Source organism: Salarias fasciatus, chromosome 7 (assembly GCF_902148845.1).
Source record: "Salarias fasciatus chromosome 7, fSalaFa1.1, whole genome shotgun sequence".
Classification (NCBI taxonomy): domain Eukaryota; kingdom Metazoa; phylum Chordata; class Actinopteri; order Blenniiformes; family Blenniidae; genus Salarias; species Salarias fasciatus.
Window position 1 is genome coordinate 4,452,003 of NC_043751.1, and position 20,465 is coordinate 4,472,467.

At 46.9% G+C, this 20,465-nt stretch overlaps 1 protein-coding gene across 1 annotated transcript; it reads right to left on the reverse strand.

Moving 5' to 3' along the window:
- Positions 1–43: 43 nt before the first annotated feature.
- syt12 (synaptotagmin XII) lies at positions 44–19,619 on the reverse strand. Its single transcript, XM_030096643.1, has 9 exons — positions 19,605–19,619; positions 19,498–19,548; positions 8,560–8,620; positions 7,408–7,601; positions 6,270–6,674; positions 2,702–2,917; positions 1,659–1,779; positions 1,236–1,369; positions 44–288 (listed from the first exon to the last, which is right to left on the reverse strand). The coding sequence occupies exons 3-9, from the start codon at positions 8,603–8,605 to the stop codon at positions 115–117; spliced, it is 1,290 nt and encodes a 429-aa protein (XP_029952503.1). The 5' UTR covers positions 8,606–8,620; positions 19,498–19,548; positions 19,605–19,619; the 3' UTR covers positions 44–114.
- Between the last annotated feature and the right edge of the window lie 846 nt (positions 19,620–20,465).

The window sequence follows — 20,465 nt, forward strand, 5'->3', positions numbered from 1 at the left end:
TCGGAGCGTGGCGCCGAACGGCGTGACGGTCGGTTCAAAGGAGCGTGGAGGGTGGAGCGTTTTGCTTGGAGACTGGCCGGGTCGAGGATGGCGGTGGTGGCGGGGGTGGGGGGCTCAGATCCTGCGCAGCGGGTGCCACATGGACACGGGCTTCCTCAGCGTGGCCAGCATCTGGTTCCAGTGGGTGATCCCCATCCCGCTGGCCTCGGGCCCGATGATCACGTGACCCAGGTTCTCACCGCGGCCGTCGTCCGTGGCCTCGGCCACCGTCACCCTCAGGGAGAGCTCCTGCAGGCAGACAGCGAGGCACGGTGACGCTGCGGTTCAAGCAGGCTGGCAGGGAAATGTGTCTAAAACTACACAATGTGTAACTCAAACAGTCCCAGAGGGGAAAACATCTGTATTCACACAGGAAAACAAAGAAAGCCACACAAAGAAATGACCACAAAGAGATGAGAAATGAGCAGTGAAAGCAGCACTAAGTCACAAAGATATGTAAACTGACCAAACACAGGCAGGAAATGACCCAGAAAGATAGAAAATGACCAAAAAGAATAAAACTGACAGCAAACGAGAGGAAGACAGTAAAAATGACAGCAATGGGAGACTGGACAGTCAACAGGAAAGAATAAAATAAAGAGAAAATGGGACAAAAAAACCCCACAAAATATTCACAGTGACATAACAACTGACACAAAGAGACACACAATTGCCACAGACAAACAAAAAGCCTCACAAAAACAACACAAATTCACCAGAAACACAAAGTAAATTCTTACAAAGAAACAGAAACAACACTAAATAATTGAGCATGAAGCTGAAGTCTGCAGCGGAACGAGCCGCTCCTGCTTCAGTCATGCATGCTGCACCAGACGTTGCGTCTGGAGGATGTGTGAAGTTGTTGATTTCGCTCCTCTGCGCTCCGCCTGACTGCCTGCAGCCCCCTGCGACCCCGTCCAGCCTTTAACTGGTGCTTTATGAACAGCGTCCCCGTTGTAACGAGATGCTGAGTGCCTCCCGCCAGCAGGCGGATGTTAGCAGAGCACTTAAGCTCAGGACGGCCTCCGCTCTGCTGTTTTAACTCGCATGCATGCTAATATGGTTTTTCATTTACTGAGCCTCTGTTTGCCCTGGACGCCTCTTGAGGTCTGTTTAAGAGGCGAGCGCATAAAACACACACCACCAGTTCACACCCTACACCCAGCGATCGGCAGCGAGCCGGACCGGACAGTCACCTGGAGGACCAGGGACGGCACGGAGAAGATCATGGCTTCGTTGAAGATGGGGTTGGTGTCGTCCCGCTTGGTGGAGGTCTTCTTCTTGCTGATCTTCCTGCCGTCTTGCAGAAGATAAACTTTTACGAAGGGATCTGATGAGGAGAGGGAAGGAGGAAGACGAAGTGGTGAGAAGAGCAGTTTGCAGTTTGTTTAGTAACAAATATAAGGTCCATGGGCCAAAACTGGCCAGCCGGAGGCTCCAATCCAGCCCTTCAAAGAAAATGTGGTTTTTTAAACATATTTCTTAGGATTAGCAGACAAAACACAACACTGAGTCCTCTTATATATATTTCTTCTTGTTTGCTGCTTTCTTCAGTGTTGTTGATTGTTGCAGGACTTAGTAAACGTTACTTGTCAACACACAGAGGGAGCGGCGCTGACCTGCAGTGTTTTTGCTGTTGGTCCACACCAGGTTCTTGCACTTGGCCACGACCACAGTGAGGCGCTCCGCTGTGGGCAAATAGCTGAGAGACAGCAGGATCTCCCCGACGGCGTCCACAGCCTGCCGGGGAGACGACACGCTCATCAGACAGTCCTGCTGCTGGTGTGTCTGCCGTCTGACCGCCGCTTCCTGCTTTATGGACTTACAGTTAAACTAAACACACTCAATGAAAATACACTGTAAAATGGAAAGTCGATGCGTTATCAAGCCGGAAATGTTTAGAAAATGTAAAATTAAAGGCAGACACATTAGTTAATGAAGTTCTGAGCTGCTCAAGCAGAAAATTGTGTTTAAGGTTCGTCATCTTGTCGAACAGGAAAGACAATCAGGCAGCGGCTCTACAGAAAAGGGGAAAAGAAAACAGCAATACGCAGAGCTTTTATGAGTTTAATGCATATTATCCACTGGTAGGGAGGCACAGTGAGAATATTCTAGGTTCATGTTGGGTTCTCGATGTGGGTTGAATGTGTGTGTGTCCTGAGATAAACAGATCAGTGTAGAAGACAGACGGATTAACTGCTAACTTGAATAACTTCAGCAAAACACAGTTCATCATGCTTCAGTTTTTTTAAATTGGAAATTAATAATGTTTTTGTTTTGGAAGGTGGGATGAAGAAAATATTCAGTCCAATGTGAGAACAATTATCTTTATTATTATCAAAAGTATTGCTTATTCTGTGAAAAAAGTCGTTTTCTTAACTCATTGAACTGCACCTGTAGTTCTGTTGAACGTCCAGCAGAGGGACTCAGACTCCGCTGAGCTCTCTTTAAAGGTACAAACACTTCTTACACCCTCAGTTGGAAGATTGGTCAGAGATTTTACTGAAGTGGAAGTACAGATATTAGTGCGTTAACTAAAATCATAACTCCAGGTTGTTTCAGGTACAGGTACCTGAAGATCTACTGAAGAGGAGTAACTCAGTACTTCCCCTGCCGTGCCCCACGCCTGCGCTCCCCTCCACCCCGCGGAGTCCCTGCCCACCTTGTTGACGTCCTGTAGGTAGAGCCAGGCGTTGAACGGCCGGATGGTCAGGTCCAGGTCCGACAGCTTCAGCTCGGCCACGCCGGCGCTGATGTTCCTCTCGTCGGTGTCGATGCCGAAGGCGGCGAACCGCAGGCTGTACTCGTCCAGCGTGGCGCCGTCCATGGGGACGGAGAAGCGCTCGTCGAAGATCACAGTGAAGGCGTTCGTCTGGACCTAAAGAAGAAGACCAGGAGGGGGACTGAGTTTCTGCGTGAGGACCTGATCTGCTGTGGAGGCACTGAGGATTGCTTCATCAACAAGGATCATCAGGTGTTTGAACAGGAGGCGCAGAGATGCTGCTGTTGTTGTGGCGAGGGTCATTTCTTCAGATGGCTTGCCGTGACTTTTACTTGCGGACTTTATTATCAGACATGGTGTGTTTGATCTCCCGAGTAGATTTTTTTTCCTCCATATTCTTCCATTATTACATGGACATTCATATGAACAGACAATGCAGTCGGATTCTATTCAGGGAGATTCTTCACTGGTGAATAAACGGACAATCAAAGTACAACAAGGCCCAAAGATTTAAGAAAGAAAAACATGGTCTTAATAAACCAGGATCAGTTCAGGAAGTCAGGACAGATAATCTAACCAGGTGTGTCTCACGTCAATAAAGTCTTTAACTACATATCTGGAAAAAAATACTGATAACAAAAGAAATCAACAAGACCTGCTGAGAGACTGATGGCTGGGTTCCAGTTTCTCACCTGGACAGACTCACACTCGGCAGAGGAAGCCGGGGATCGAACAGGTGACCTCAGAATTGTCGATGGACTCGCCCCTCTACCTGAGCTGCAGCTGTTTTCACTAAGGCGCTGCTTGTTGATCCTCCCTTGTACTCGTATATGTCAAAACCAAGTGAAACGGCACATCCATTATTCATATTTCACTTTGCCCTTGCAGCGGAGCAGACTCTGCATGGGGAAGCAGTCCGGGGGCGCTCCGGGTCGCGCCATGATTACTCCAGATCAAGTGGAGAGAGGCTGCAGCCGCATCATAAAGCACGGACAGAAAGTTACCAGGCAACTGGCAGAACGAAGAGCAGAGCGGGTTTATTAATAGCCCCTTTTCACACCAGCGTCTTTTTGTTTTTTTCTTCAAGCGTGAAAAACAGTGAGGTATATTTCCCAGAGACGTATATCTGATCTGAACACAGAGAAGCAGAGCAAAGCGAAACGCTGCTCAGGATGAATGCTGAAACCACGACTGGCTGTACCACGGAAGAATTGTGAATTCCGAGCAGCGAGGCTACAGATCGGCCTGTGTGGCTGACCTTGGATTGATCCGCACATCGAAGAGAAGCCAACGGCGTCAGGAGAGCCCAGAGAACACCTCCAGACTGAGGAGAGGGTCCATGAAGGCACGAGCAGGCTTCGTGTGTGTGTGTGTGTGTGTGAGAGCTCCAGCAGACACAACAAAGGAAAAAGAGAACACGAGTGCAAAACAGAGGCAAGAGGACAAATGGTGAGAATGAAAGGTGAGAGGAAAATAAAAGGAGGGTGTGAAGGGCTGACAGATCGGTGAAACAAAAAGGAGGAGAGGAGGAAATGAGTGAGGGGAGAAAACAGAGCGGGAGGGAGGAGGGAGGAGGGAGGAGGGAGGGAGAAGGCTGTTTGGCCATCAAGCCGAGCGGAGCTGATGCCAGCGTTTCCACATTAAAGACGGAGCCTGTAGAGCCGCAGCGTGAGTGGCTGCTTCCATTATTATTACACCGAGCCGGGACGGGATTAATACAACAGAACAACGTGTAACACGGGGCCCACACACACACACACACACACACACACACACACACACACACGGCTACGCCGCGGCAGAGCGATGACTCACGGCCGCACAGGACCGTGTGAGTTTTCTGGCAACTGTGCGCTGAGAGCAGACGGCGGGAGGCAGGTGCAGCAGATGGAGGCGTGCACGGCGCCCAGCGCTCCTGGACGACCACTCGCCTCTCATCACACTCAGACTGAGTCTCTGTGTTCGTGTCCTCCTTGACTTCAGGACGACCTTCATGAGGAGGGGACGACACTGGTAGAAAGGCTGCCCTCGGATCAGTAAGTTCTCAGTTCATGATTTTTTATTAAAATGTTGAGTCTTTATTTATAGAATTTTTTTTTGCCTTTGACTTTTAACGAATTGATCATTCTATCTATCCATCAATCATCCATCCATCGTCTGATTCTCTTCATTTTACTCCAGTACAGCGACTGTCCTGTACTGACTCTCACTCACAGTGATGTTCAATTAGATATAGTCAGTTTTATCTAGGTTCATTTATAATATGTAGTCTTTATTTTTATGGAAACACCTTTTTGCTTTTGACTTTTGATAAAATGATCGCCACCATTTATGTATTTATTCATTTATTTAATAATTTAATAATTTGTCGTTTTCGTCTTCATTTAGTTTTAATGCTTAGTTATTGAGCCGAATCAGTAATGAAAACTTTCATTTATTTATTTCTCTCATTTCATTGATTTTTTTACGTATTTATGAGGGAAAAATCCAGGGTCAAAGGGAAGCCTTCCCTTGAATAATTTTTCCTTTTACATTTGTGAGAAGGCATCACGATGCAATGGACAAACGAAGGGAAAGTAGGGAGAATCCAAGCGTAACATACAGGTTAAAAATGTCAAATGAGGTTTAGTGCAGATTTCATATGAAGACCAATCAGATTCCAAATGAAAGCGTTCATACAGCCATGCATGTGTTTCTGTGACGAGGGCTCACACACGGAGAGCCGTCGGTTTACAGGCGATCAGTCGCTCTGAGCAGCAGTCAGGCCTCCTGCTGCAGCGGAGCCGGGCTCTCCGGCTGCGGCTGCGGCTCCCGGGGGACCGACCACTCTGGCAAATGAAGTGGGCTCTTCCGGCGGACGGGAGAGTGCCGGCCTGTCAGGCGGCGAGACGGAGCTGCTCGCCCCGCGGGACGTATCACCGTCTCCGTCCTGAACTCAGCCAGGGCGGAAACCTTAAACGCATCTGAAGAGGCCAGAACCGAGCAGAGAGAGAGAGGATCACATGCTACGGGCCCGCCTCGATCCCCCGCCGCTCTGCCAAAGCTTGATCGCCGCGGTTTGACTGCTAATCATCCCCGCCAGAGGCTCTCCTCTTATTTCTACCAGACCTCTGCTTCATCAGTGAAGCCGTTCTGATGAAAGCTCCGACTCCCACACGCTAACGCAGGGATCCCTCACCCGGAGTGACTGCGTCGCTGCGTTACGCTGCATGAAAGCATCAGATACGTCTGGATGAGCGTTAATGAACCGACTAAAGGTTTTCTGAAGACATGAGAAGTGGAACAGAAATAATGACGATTAGTCCGTCCACGACTGTTGCTGCTGCTTACTTCTTCAAAAGAACCAGGAGTCATTTATAGATTACTAAAAGTCAAAGTGAGTAATTATTCATGAAGCAGTATGTTACTTTTCATCCTCTCTGGAGCTGGTTGGAGTTTCCTGTGCTGCGCTGTGATCCGAGAACGACTCATGTATCATAGTATGATGGTAGTTGACGCCCCCACTCACCCGTGTGACCCCCACGCTGATCTCGTCCGGCCCCAGCGACACCCTGATGAAGCAGCCGGGGAAATCCCCCTCCTCCTTCTCCAGCAGGTCCTTGCCCTGGTGCAGGGTGATGTGCAGCACCCCCACGCCGTGGCCCGGCTGCCTGGACGGCTCGAACTCCAGGGTGACCTCCAGCTGGCCCACGGTGAAGTCGTGGCCGAAGTTGTTGGCGACGGAGGAGATGGAGCTGAGCGAGTCGGTGGAGACGGAGCGGTTGAGCTGGGCCATGCCGCTGGGGTCCAGCTCCCGGCTCATCAGCTCCAGGTGGCCCAGGTCCCGGAAGCCGTCCGGGGTGTCGCCCAGCGCCAGGCTGGGCTTCCGGCTGGAGGCGGTGGAGGTCCGCCGGTGGTTGTTGGCCGCCACTCTCTACAAGTCGGGACAACATGAAAGAAGTTATAGCCTCAAGGGGAGAAACAGGAAGCACTGAATCTGAGTAGGAAAAAGCTCCTTGCAGTACTATGAACATCCAGCGATATCAATTTCTATCACACAGAGGCAGTGGGAAGAAAAAACACGATGGACACAGTGGGCACTGGATTCAGACAGATCAATATAAAAACAACTGGCATATGCAGTGTATGCAACTCATGTAAATCCTACATGTGATTCGTTGGTCAGACATTACAGAAAAATGAATTTTAGCTCCGGAATTACAGCAAATTTAATGCTGCATTGTTAATCTTCAATAATTCAGAACTGACTAAAAAGTGAGACAAACAAATAACATTTAACATCCAGCAAAATTTACCAAAAGTCTATCAGAATAGACGCTCAATTTGAGTTATATGAGCGTTTTTAAAAATGCTTTGGGGACATGGATGATTTTAGGGTACGTGTATCGTTACATTGATGGATATTTATGGTCTTTCATGCTATTTACCTGCAAAAATGAAGTGCTTCCCAGCTTTAGCACAAATGCAATTGAATAAATGGTTGAGAGCGTCTTCCTGCTGAGTGTGACAAACTGGGATTACTTCTTTATATTTATATACAGGGAGGAAGTGCTCAAAGGTTCAACTAAAATCTAAAATTCGCTGCATTTTCTGAATAAATCAACTCCAATAACCGGAACTTGACCTTTCTGTGAGCATCACTTCACCTTTTGTCTGACTTCTGAGAAGGAGGTGCCATATTTTTCTTGCAGGTATCGATAGTCGAAGTTGGGGAAGGGGGACGGAGCGGGGAAGGTTCCAGATTTCCACAGCTTCCAGATGTTGAGCCCGGCCACGCCCAGCAGCACCAAGAAGCCCACCAGGTAGATGCCCACCTCCCAGCCGGGCGGATTCCGCACCACTGCAACAGACACACCAGAACAGCACCAGAACAGCAGAGGGTCACTTTACTACTGAGCTGTAATGACACTGTGATTTTATTTTAGGATTATCACACTTGAACTGCGTTCTGTTTAGGTCCGGTTTACTGCTGACACTTGACAGCACTAAAAATTGCCTGATTATATTTATTTTGACTCTGAAATTTGACAACTTTTCAAAGCCAAAATACAAATAAAATTTGATATTATATGAATTTTTATGCTTAGGAGCTGTTTCAGGCCACCTTTGAGCACGATGGGGGAACGTTAGCTTTACTCTCAAACTGTTTACATGACGTGTTCAACTGGAAATGGTAAACTTTAGCTGCATTTTGGCTGTTGGTTGGTGGAACCTTTGGAAAATGCTCCAAAAATGCAGATTTCTTCCACACAGATTGGAGGAATCAGAAGAAGCAGTGTTTTTCTCTTCACACCAGCAGGAGTCTTAACAGGCTCACAGTCGCTGAGCGCAGCCGGACAGTTTCAGTCCTGGTTTGGCGGTGACGACAGTCGGCAGTCAGAACACACAGTTTCACATTCCATCAGAGGAATATCTGGCTAAAACACTTCAGAAGAACTCAAACTCCACTCAGAATGAAACGCAGCGTCTCGTGTGTGTGTGTTTCAGAGGCATTATGGAGGAGCGTACATGCAGCAGGAGGATGGATCTCTCCTGTGGGAGGACAGTCGCAGCCTCGCCTCGGCCTTTCATCACCAGCCGCACAACAGCAGCAACCTTCAGCGAGCGGCGCACAAAGGCCGAAGTGAGGCGGCTGCATGCAGGGAATAAATGAAAAACGGCCTCATCTGTCACACCACACACACACACACACACACACACACACACAGGAACACGAGTGTGTTTGAAGGTGCAGCTCTTCAGCATTCACACAAGCAGAGATAATCCTGCCAGAAGTAAATGAGGTGCTCTTCACTCACCGCTGAGATGGTACCCTGATAGATCCCCACCGTCAGCCGAGGACATGGTGCTGCAGCCAGCCTGCACCGACACACAGACACACACACACACACACACACACACACAGGAAACAACAATCTGTTTAGTTTTACATCATCGATATTACAAAAACAAAACAGACATTATTACATAATTCTTCTGTAACAGCAGCTGCGAACCGGCTGAATCAGAGTCGGCTTCATTGTGCATCCATGAGTGATCTTGTGCATCATCCCTACCTGGAGAGTGCAGTGAAAACAGACGATTCTTTGAACATAGATCGGAATGCAATCCAGTAATTCAAGTTAAAACCAAATCATGCAAAGTACAAAGTAGAAGCAAGAAGATTTGTATCTCTGTGCACAGCGGATGAGGTCCGGCGTCTGAAATCTGTGGCTCTGGAGCCACATGTGGCTCTACAGCTCCTCGGTACGGGTCCCCTGGAACTTTCACCTGATGTTTGGTTTATTTTCAGCCGCTTGATGCAGAAACACGATGCTGAAACGCCGCTGACTCACGGCTCATTTGAAACGATCGGAGGGAAAATGGAAAACTGTTCTGAGGTCAGATGAATCAACATTTGATATTCTAAACAGGAACCATGGACGCTGCATCCTGCAGCCTAAAGGGGGAGGAGCCATCGGCTCTGGCTGCATTAGTGCTCATGTCACAGACCGCTGATAGACCAGGAAGGGAAGCGTCGACGCTGATCTGCAGCACGGCGGAGATGCTCCAAATCATCGAGCATCAGCAGCTTTTGGCTGTTTGCCCCCGATCACAACAGGAAAATGAGAAGTGTTGCTGTCATGTGGTGATATCAAGTGTTTCCAGATGGTATATCACGATATAAGTTGATATGTAAGGCCATATGTATACTTCTCCTCGTTTATGACAGCTAACTGTAAAATGTTAAAAAACAAAAAACATCTAAATACCTGATGGGTTGATGCAGCAGCTGGACTCTCCCCCTTCCAGACTCTTGGAGGACAGGCCATGCATAGTTCAAGAAAACAACGCTCAAGCAAACTGCGCTCATCCAGAGCAGCAGTGAATGACACATTGACAAATGACTGCTGAGGAGCTTCGGTCCGTCAGTCCTCTCCCACCGTCCCATCAGACAACAGGAAACGTCTTTCTTCAGACGTCACATCAGCAGGGACTCTGTCCGTCCTCCAGCCCTGCTGGATGGAGTTTCACTCTCCATATTTATGTGACACTCCTGCTTTCTGGAACATTTCCTGCTAAAGTAGCTTTAATCCCAAACCACCCAGCCTGGGAGGAATAATCAGAAAGAGGAACCACAGACCGGAGGAGGGGGGTGCAGCTCTTCATCACTTCATCCTCTACCTCGCCCCTCTCTACAGACCTGTCCTCATTACTGTCTTCCACACGGCAGCAAAGGCTGTTTGTCAAAAGGTAAACAATAAAAGATGCTTTTCTGTCCTCCTCTGCAAAGTGGAAAAAACAAAAAAATATAACAGGGTCGCTGGTGTGTGACTCATTCTCCTCTTCCTCCTCCTCCTCCTCCTCCTCCTCCTCCTCACTCGCTGGATTCTCCCCATACCTCAGCGGCTCGGGGGAAACGGGAGCATTACACTAATGATATAGAAAGAAGCTGGAGGGGGGCTGCAGGGTGCGTGTGTGTGTGTGTGTGTGTGTGTGTGTGTGTGTGTGTGTGTGTGTGTGTCAGTTCTGCTGAGCGGACCACAGTCATGCGGGCCAGTTAAAGCGGCTGACGCAGTGCAGGCCCCAGCGACAGCTGCTGATGTGCCATTAGCTAAAGACACGGGGAACACGGGGGCTCCGCGGCCCCCCCTCCAGCTCGGCCCGGTTCGAGGTAACATCCCGGCACAGGAGGGGACTGAAGGAGGAAGAGGAGGGTGGGATGAAAAAAAAGGGAAAAGGAAGAGAGAGACAGCGTCTCGGGCTGATTCAGTAAATAAGACTGAGGCGGCGTGGGCGGCGCGGCGCGGCGCCTGGAGCAGCACAATGCTAACAAATGTCAAACAGGCCTGAAATACTGAAAACAGAAAAATTTCTACAGACTGGAAAAGTCCATCAGACACCTCAGTGGCAGCAGGTTGGATCAGATTTAAAATCTTGACAGTCTCATAATTTATTTAAAGGAGAATTTAAAACACATCTGTTTAGTCTTGCTTTTATGTTTTTATGAAATTTTATACAAAATTTCTACTTTTCGTCCTATTTTCCTGCTGTAGCTCAATTTCTTGAATTCCATTCTACTGTATGTTGAAAGATGCCACACTGACTGACTGATCAACCTCTACCGAACAGTGTGGTGTGAAGAGTGAACAACCGGCTCCCTTAACCCCAAACAGATGTTTGATTGGAAATATAGGACCATGTTGGCCTGATTGATGAGGATCAGAGCGAACTGACCCGACTGGACATTAGTCTGTGTGAATGAAACCAAACCCACCTGAGACTGGTCTTGAAATGATTCTAAAGAAACAAACCTGGGCCACTTTCTTGAATTTCTATGAAAACTCGAGGCGTTTCTCAAAGGAAGGAGGAGCGGTCTCTACAACAGGCCACCTGTCGGCCTCCCCGCCTGCAGATGGATGTGGACGGAGGGCAGAGTTACAGGTAACCATCCATCACAGGACGTCCGCCTGGAGGGAAGCCTCCACTTGAAGGATTGGAAAAATGATCACGTTCCTCTAAAAGAAAACATCAGTGCCTGCGCCGCTCATCCTTTACTACAGAGGCTCCAGAGTCGGGCTTTTCCACCTCTCAATTTGGTACGGAGACACGACGAGGATGAAAGCAGCTCTCTCTCGTCAGATACGTCACCTCCCTCAGATCGGAGGCTTCCCCTGCGCTGATGGCTCATTAACAAACACCCGAGCAGCCGGAGGTGGAGATGATCTCCCGCTTCTTTGAGATTTATCTCCACGCCAGCGAGGAGATGCGTCGTGTGACGGCGTCTCTCATAAAAGACGGCGGCACTGCAGAGCAGAGGCTGCCGGGGCGACGCTTTAATTACCGTGATACGCATAAAATGAATATCTTGTCAGCGCGTGGACGGGCGGCGACGGGCGTTCGCTGGCATGTGGAGAATGCAGCTGCAGCTCAAATCCCGAAAGTCGCAAAATATAATCTTCCAGAGTTGTAATGAGGCTGTCAGAGAGAGGAGGAGGCGGAAAGAAGTCCGGATCAGGCCTGATTACAGCTTTAATCACAACAAGTGTTTGGTTTTGCACCGAGGTCAAACTTCATTACAGCTGCTGCAAACAGCTGAGAGGAAACTTTGGAAGTCCACGTTCTTCTGTGTGTGTTCGTGCCTCTTCTATACTAGCGGGGACAGTGTTTCACACCTTATTAGTTTCTGTATTTTACTTGAATATTTACTGTTTTATCTGTAGCTTCTCCTTCACACAGACTTATGACTCTATTCAATGCTTTACATAAAGGTTTATGTAGAGTTTGCAGCTTATTATCTTGAATCTTTTGGAAATAACTTGCGATGCAATTTGAATCCTGATCTGTGCTCATAATTAAGCTCATTTCTCTACACTATTAGGCATAGTATCACAGAACATTATAGCTATAATAGATGTGTGTAAACAGATAAACACATGTAATGTGTGCATATAACCCAAGAAACTGAGTATGAATAAAGTTAAACAATCCCTTCTGAGTATATTTTAGAACTTTTTTTCCCACTTTCCAGGGAAACAGGTTTAATCTGCCGCCTCACTGACCTGTGGCTGAGATTCATTCCACAATGGGGGAACGTTATTTAGTCCAATAAGAACAAAACAGAGAAGCACACCAGGTTCAGTATGATGAGCGGGGCTGATGAGTGAGTGTGTGTCTCTGGTGCTTCAGCACTTTCATGGTGCCACTTTGGAAAAGTCAAAGTCAAGATTCCTTCACACACAGAAAATCTGAAGTGTTTACATGTGTTTAAGGGCAGAGTAAAGATGAGGCGAAGATTAGGTTTGCAAGTGGTCATTTCAGGTGTGTAAAAAGACTGTTTCATTTTTCAGACTTCAAGGTAGAGCTGAGGCTTAAATATTCCAATACTGTCAGGTATCATCTGGGACCACTAGGGGTCACTGTATGACAACAGAAAGCGGATACAGTTGAGGAGAAAAGCACAGGCAGCACTGCACAATGTGCAGAAAGGGTGTGACAGTCAGCTGAACTGACTGAGAAGTGAGAGGATCAGCTGGAAAACAGTCATTAGCTGTGCTGTGGTTGAGTTGCTGGAGATCGTCTGATAAAACAAACAGATTATTGTGGCTTCGTCTGATTCATAGAGAAAAAAAAAACTGCTGCATCAACAAACAACCAGGCAGTGCTGTGAAAGTTTCAAGTAATTAGTATTTAATTAGCTTAATTTACTATTTACTTCTTATAAAAGGTAACTCGCTTTTGGAAAATAGCTTGTCTTATACAAAGTGTTTATTTAAAGCTGCGACTGCCTCACCGCCGATGTGGATGAATGCTGATGTTACTTACAGCGTTTCATGTTGCTGTCAGGAGGATCAATATTAATGAGAAGAATATTCACTGGAGGCAGCACCTGCAAACGACGGCGGCTGTCTGCTAACAGAGCCGGACAGAAGGAGAGAGAGAGACAGCAGCTCTGCAGCCAAACTCATGAAACATGACTATGTGACTAATTATTGCTGCATGATATCAGGGAAACAAGCAATACTACTATTACTACTCCTACCACCAACAATAACAATGATATGGAATGAATTAAAAATGCTTTTATGAGTTATTCACACTATTTTTGTGAATTATTTGCAACCGATTGCTCTGTGCATTAAAATGTAAAATTATGCCATTTCGAGTGTGCAGAGCATGAATACACAGAGCATGGAAACATTACGTTAAAAATGCAATTACAATACATTTGTGAAATATTGTGTCGTTTTAATAGAAAATGTTGGAGAATAATTTTCATTCGTATTATTTGGCCTTTATGTTGATTCTTGATCAGGTTTATTGAATATTGGATAATTATGTTTAGAAGATATTGCATAGTTTTGAAAAAAGACCTTGATCTTTTGTGGGTTTCTCATCGGTTTTGCCCCAAATACACCAGGACCACTCAGCACACACATGAAACATCAGTTCTAGTTGCTGTGCATGTGAGAGCAGATGATGGGAGCTGGTTGAACGTCTCAGGAAGATAAACACTGAGCCCTGGATTAGATGTAGACTGGAGTTCGGAATCCCAGAGAAGCTTCCACTGAGGTCTAGTACAAACACACAGCGAGACACCGGGTCAAACAACGGAACGAAGCTGCTGCATGCAAACCAGGCAGCTCACACACTCACACACACACACACCTGCACAGACAGCTGCTGTGAGGAAGAAAGAAAACAGGGGAAGCCTTCTGTTGGGCTGCATATTAAAACAGGTATGATCAATAAGAGCAGACACGCTGATTTACGCTCGGCCTCGTTCTCCCTCCGACACACACTGACGGAGGAGAGGAGGGGGAGGGACGCACCAGAGCCAACTGATGTTAGAGAATAAAGGCTGAGTGTGTGGCGAGGAAGCATTAAGAGGCAGGAAGAGATGAGGAGGAGGAGGAGGAGGAAGAGCACAGGCCCGTCAGCAGATCCCCTCACCGTCTTTCTCCCTCGCTCTCCCAACAACTGGTCAATCAATTCTGCTTTTAATCTCGCCCAATGACTCATAATCCAATTAACCGAGCGAGGTGGAACGTCTGATAGCACAGCAGAACAACATGTCTCCCTCCATCCCTCCATCCCTCCGTCTGAAGCTCCTCTTCAGACGTCTCCTGTGGTGAACAGTGGCAGGAAGAGTCTGCACGACGCAGCTCAATCCTCCAGAGCTCAAACTTTACATCTGGGTTACTTTCTACAAAATCACTTTCCTCAAAAACAAAACTACTGACTTCACTGCTGCTCAATATTCTTTGGTGAAAAAAGCAGTTGTTTATGAAGATTCAATCCTTTAACAGAAAACTAACTGCATTTTTTGGTCCCATTTTCACGACATTGCAGGTGAAAACATCAGTTTTCAGTTGTGTTTTCAGAAAAGTTTCACATTTACTCGACTAGATATTAAAAAAAGATGTCTGTTTCCACAGAAATGACAGAAACGTTGAGAATGATGGAGTCAACATGTTGGACCACTAGTGGGTGCTGTTGTCTTTCATAATAAAGCAACAACCACGTAAAAACACAGAACAGTACCTACAAACATTAGGAATGGAGAGTTCATGGAGTTGGATTACTGCAGTGACTGTCAACTGTAAAGCTACCAAGTCCCAGTAGAATGTGGACGACTGGGAGTGACGACACTCTGGAGGCCATCTTTGTTGTTACTGCACACACTAACAAGTGTGAAAAGTGGACATTTGATCATTATAATTTGCACCCGAACTTAACTGAAAACTCTGGAGTTCATCTAAAGGTCATGACGCTGTCATGTCTTGCTTGTGGCCTGATTGTGAAATCCATTCATTCACCTGTTTGGCAAGTTATAACAATCGACTGGAAACAGCATCGTTAAAAGAGTAGAAACACTGAAAACCATGTCAGGTCACGAGTGGCAGCGGTGTGTTTTTGTCTCTGTACCAAACTAAGAGAATGGCACGATGAAAATAAATGTCTTTTTGCATCTACAGACCCACTCAGTATCTGCTGGATGAAAAACTGTGTTTCCATGTATGCAGATGATGGTGTGGTAAATGTTGAATTAAAAAGCACGAGCAGCACAGACACTCTGGACTGCTCCATTGTTATTGTAGATCTAGAAATATTATTGTTGATCCAGAAAAGACTGTTGACTGTTTTCCTTTAACCCAGGGGTGTCAAACACATTTCATTTCAGGGCCACATGCAGCACAATTTCATCTTGAGAGGGGCGGATCGGTGAAATGATAAGCTTTAAAGCTTTTCTTTGTTATGAGTATATGTGATGAAAATGTCTATATTTTCACAAAATCAAAACATCATTGCAGAAAATAGCTGCAATCTCATCATGAATCTAATTCTAATGATAAAACTGCAAAACACAGTGGGATGTTCAAAACTCCTCTGTAACTGTTGCATTGTGCAGTTTTTAGACTCATCCTGACAGCATGGCTTCAGGTTTTCTCAGTAAAATCACCTTGAGACGACTAAAGATTTTAGACTGAATTGTTTCGACAGACCGACGTCAAACTATGAAGCTGTTTTCAGTGAGTCCGAACTCGAAGAAATCTCAACAACAATCATCTTTCTGGAAAATGTATCAAGAAAGCAGAGACGTCTTTCTCTCCCTGATCCGTCCGTCAGCAGAGCTCTCATCCGTCTCTTAGCTCCAGCTGTGAAAGACAACGAGATGAATGCCTGAATGCACTCTGCAGGAGGAAAAAAAGAAAAGAAAAGCATGTTTCTAAATCAATGTAATTTGAGAGTGGAATTGATGGAGAAGGCCTCCCCGAGTGTAACAGCGAGCGGGGGGGGATTGTTTGCTCTGTTGAGTTTGATTACTTAGTGGAGAGCTCCTTAAATAACTCCTGCGAGGGGATTTCATTTGTCTCCTAAAACCTGGACGTGAAATATTTTCTCTGCTTCTTTGTTCATGTGGCTGTTGATGAGTTCCTGACACACAGAAATAAAAACCCCCTAACGCTTCTTTCTAAATGAAATCAGAAGGTCCGAAAGGCGAAAACGCAGCAGAGTGTAGATGAAAAAACACGACTGTTAGACTTAGAGCTTCTCTCCTCCTGATAAAACATGACAGGAAACATGCAATTTCCCAGCAGCAGCTTCAAATTGCAGCAGAAGTTAAAGATTGTTTCCACGCCTGAACGAACGTCATCAGGTTTGCCATCCTGAGGCGTCGCTCTGCTTCGAGTTAAATCATGTGTGATTTGTTGCCTCATCCTGTTATCTAATTATGCTGACTGGAGATGAGATTAACAACTTTTCAAGATGGTTTTCACGGGACAGGGAAGCTCTCAGCGCTATGAAAACCATCATTTAAATCTGACATAATGCTATGGATAAAGGTTTAATCATATTCAGTCAAGTCACAAAGGGAAGAAACAGAAGATCTATCAAAGCAGTAAAGAGCCACGAAGAACAGCTTCTCCACTACGTCTCGAAAAATCTGTATGTCAGCTGACATGACAACACACCGGGCCTCTACTAAAGCCTTGCATATAGAAAAATGGCTGCACAGCACGCTGCGCTACCCACGGGATGCACAAATTCACACACATTCCCCATTTAAGTCAATTTACTTCCTGAATAGAAAATATTATATGCATAAAAACTATAAAGAATGAATCCAAATGGAGCAGTGCACATTTTGTGAAAATGCTTACTTTATTTATGAATTACTTCTATTTTCACCTGCAGGCCAGCTCAGCCTTCAGGAGAGGCATTTCCTCAGCTGGCTCACCACGACTTTCATTTGCAGACTTTACACTGAGATATTTCCTCTGTTGTAAATCAAACTTTGAATTTGTGACAGAACACCTCCTTGAGTGTTGACTGTTTTTTTCTTTCCCTTCCAGCCAGATTCAGATATATTTGATAACCAGGGCGTTGATCGTCCTCATCTCCTTTTTTTCAATGCGATCTATAATTAATCTTAGTAAATCACCTAGAAAATGCATGTAAACTGAAAAGACCTTCATGTTTCAGCCTCGATGTACAAGTGCTCGAGAAAAATGTCAGTTTTACAAGTCATTTCTGACTTTTAATGCCGGATACCTTCTCTAAGCACGAGTCTCGTAAACCTGATCCATCATACGATATAGTTTACAGTCCTGCGTCTCAGACCTGCTGCCGGGTTTCTCTGAGAGAAGGGAGCCGTCGCCAAGCTGCTGCCACCACAGGCGTTCTCCATAAAACAAAGCCATCCATTACATGATCTGTTCTGGAAATATTAGCTGCAATACATTAAGAAGCGAGCGCTCGATGCCAGGGAAGTCCACTTTGATAATGGCGGCGGGCCGTGAGGTGCTGCTGCAGCCCGGCGGAGCCACACTCCTCCAGCGTTCATCAAAGTGCTCGCAGTTTTCTTAATGCAATAACACTTTCCTTCCAAAGGGGTTCAACGGGGACGAGTGTGTGTCGAGCCAGTGTGAGTGTGTGTGTGTCAGAGTGTGTGTGAGGTGGAGGAGGAGGTCCATGACGAAGAGCGATGGAGAACACAGAGGTGTAAAACGAATGGCTGAGATGATTGCGAGTGCTGCTGGACGGATTGAATTCTGAGCAGGTCGTATTTCAGCCCAGGCAGCGTGTACACACACACACACACACACACACACACACACACAGAGTTCAGCATCACGGGATTGAGACTATGAAAGAAAGCACCGTGTCAAGAGAAAACATGCAGACGACTCACTGAAAGACTCAGCTGAGACTCGAACCCACGACCTTCTCGTTGTGAGGTCAGATATGAATTAGCTTTGAAGATAAAAGATCATTCCAGGTTTGTTTAGCTTCTTACAGGGGAGAGATGTTATGGACGCTGGCGCTGTTTCCTGGGTGAATGTGAACGACCATTAGTCATGTGGAAAGTTAATTATAGACCCTGAATCAGTTCAGATAAAATATTAACAAGTCGTGAGCAGTTTTTCTTTTCAGAACCAAAGCACCACAGTTCCACTACAGTCGCCTTTTGCTCACAGCCTGGGTTAGAGCTCTGAGTGACTTAAAACACAACTTTTCTGAAAAGCTGCTGCATTCTGATGCATTTTCCATTGAAGCTGCTTTGTGTTTTGACAGCTGAGACCTTCATCTGCACTGTGATTCTTTCCATTTCTCACTCTGGACACGTTCATACATGTCATGAAGACTTTGTCTCTCCTGCATTCTGCACTCTCACTTTCCTCCAGCTCACATCAAGCACACAGAGAGTGGATTACCCTGATCCGTCTGATGTCGGATGGATTGATTGTTGCTTTCTGTCTCTGTCCTCTTAGCGTCAGAATGTCTCCTCCTCACTCTGGTCCTGTAGAAGTTTCCTTCTGGTAAAAGCCGGTTTGTCCTTTCAGTCGCCTCCTCTGTCTGCTCACGTGAGACTGTTGCCGTTTTTCTTTTTGAGACGTTGAAACATTCAGCATGGAAATAAACTGAGGAACTGGAGGATCTGGACAAAAGGCAAACTGCACACAGAAAGGTCCGGTCCAGAATCGAACCCACAACACTGTCGCCATGAGGACAAGAGCGCTAACCACGAAGAGCAGCAAATGAAACTATCAAACTCATCGAGCCATCTTCTATTTCTGCTTTTATCAAACTCTCCATCATCCAGGGATCTTGAACAGGTCGTTCGTCCATCACAGAGAAACGTGTTCACACAGAAGCCAGACACTGCAGGGCAACACAAGTGTAGATCATGCAAACTCTAAATAAGTGTTCAATCAAACAAGTGTTTTCTGAAATCCAGCAGGTGACATGTTTGCTGGACAGTGCCTTCAGTCACAGGAAGGAGGAGAGAAATGAAGGAAAACAAGTCAACACACAGCTCTAGATGCAAGGAAACAAAGAGGAACAGCTGAAATCCCAAAAGCACAAACATGCAGAAGCTTCATGCACTGAAGAGTAGATCCATGAAATCTCAACACTGATCGCAGTATTGCCAAATATCGACCTTGACCAAACGCCCTGGATTCTAAAGCTGATGTGCTTTTGTCTTTAACTTCTTTTTTCCAGCTGGAGTTCAGTAAAGTGCTGCTGCATGGCCGCTGCCCCCCCCCCCCCCCCCCCCCCCCCCCCACCTCCTCCCCGGGGCATCGGATCGTCAATCCACCCCCCTGCTCTCCGCTTCACTTGCGATGCGAATCGATACTCAGGTCGATCCGGAGTGGAAATGCAACAGAAAGGCGCGAGCTGCACGCAGCGGATCCCTCCATGTCTGCAGAGGAGGCAGGAGGCGCTGCAGGAGACGCATTTCTTACCCGGAGTTTTCTTTTGCTGCAGTGGGGAGGAAGAAAGAGGAGGAGGAGGAGAGGACCAACTCCACCGCTCTCCCTTCTTCAGGCGCCTCTCTCCATCCAATGGCACCGAGGAGGAGGAGGAAGAGGAGAGGGAGTCCGAGTCCGCACTCCTGCTGGTTCAGCGCATCCGGGAGCGCTCAGACACGGCCAGGAGGAGAGGAGGAGAGGAGGAGGAGAGGAGAGGAGAGGAGAGGAGAGGAGGAGGTGCCCGCCTGCTCCGCTCGGACTGAGGGGAGAGTCAGAGAAACATCCTCCGAACGAGCCGCAGACCTGCAGAGAGTGAGAGTCCCTCCTCTGCAGCGCAACTTCTGCTGCACGCTCAGAACAACACGACCACCGCCTCCTCCTGCACGCGCGCACACGCACACGCACACACACACGCGCGCGCGCGCACACACACACACACACACACACACACACACACACACACACACACACACACACTGCTATTCAGTGGCGGATTTAACAAATTTGGGGCCCAAGGCAAAGGCAGGAATGGGGCCCTCTCAAATGAGAAGACAACACACACGCCATTTTGATACTCACTAGCTGCTCATCTCCACACGTCGACAACTGACCCTCCCAAACAGGTGTTGACGTCGCCGTTACACTTGCTGGTTGTTGTGAATATTGTATTTTATTTTGATTCATACTAAGTTTGAACATGATAAATACAATGAACAGTAAAGCCTCAGTTGCAACATCTGTCTCATTAAAACCATCTGCACATAGGGGTCAGTTTAGGGGGGGACGGGGAGGGGGACTCACACAAATCCTTCACATTTAGCCATTGTAACCCCGTTATTTTCAGTAGTAATTAACATTCCGACGCTCCTGAACGCACCATCCGCTGATCGCAGAGACCACACAGACGTTCACTAGAATTAAAAAAATAAAAACAACGTGCAGCTGCTGTAAATGTGCTCTGT

What these genes read in the sequence shown, in the direction of transcription:
- syt12 (XM_030096643.1), bottom strand. Translation starts at nt 8,605, where the DNA reads ATGTCCTCGGCTGACGGTGGGGATCTATCAGGGTACCATCTCAGCG. An exon ending in TCTCAGAAGTCAGACAAAAG is followed by an intron (nt 6,675 to 7,407) that starts GTGAAGTGATGC and finishes CCCGACTTGTAG; the next exon opens with AGAGTGGCGGCCAACAACCA. An exon ending in CAACAGCAAAAACACTGCAG is followed by an intron (nt 1,370 to 1,658) that starts GTCAGCGCCGCT and finishes TCTCCTCATCAG; the next exon opens with ATCCCTTCGTAAAAGTTTAT.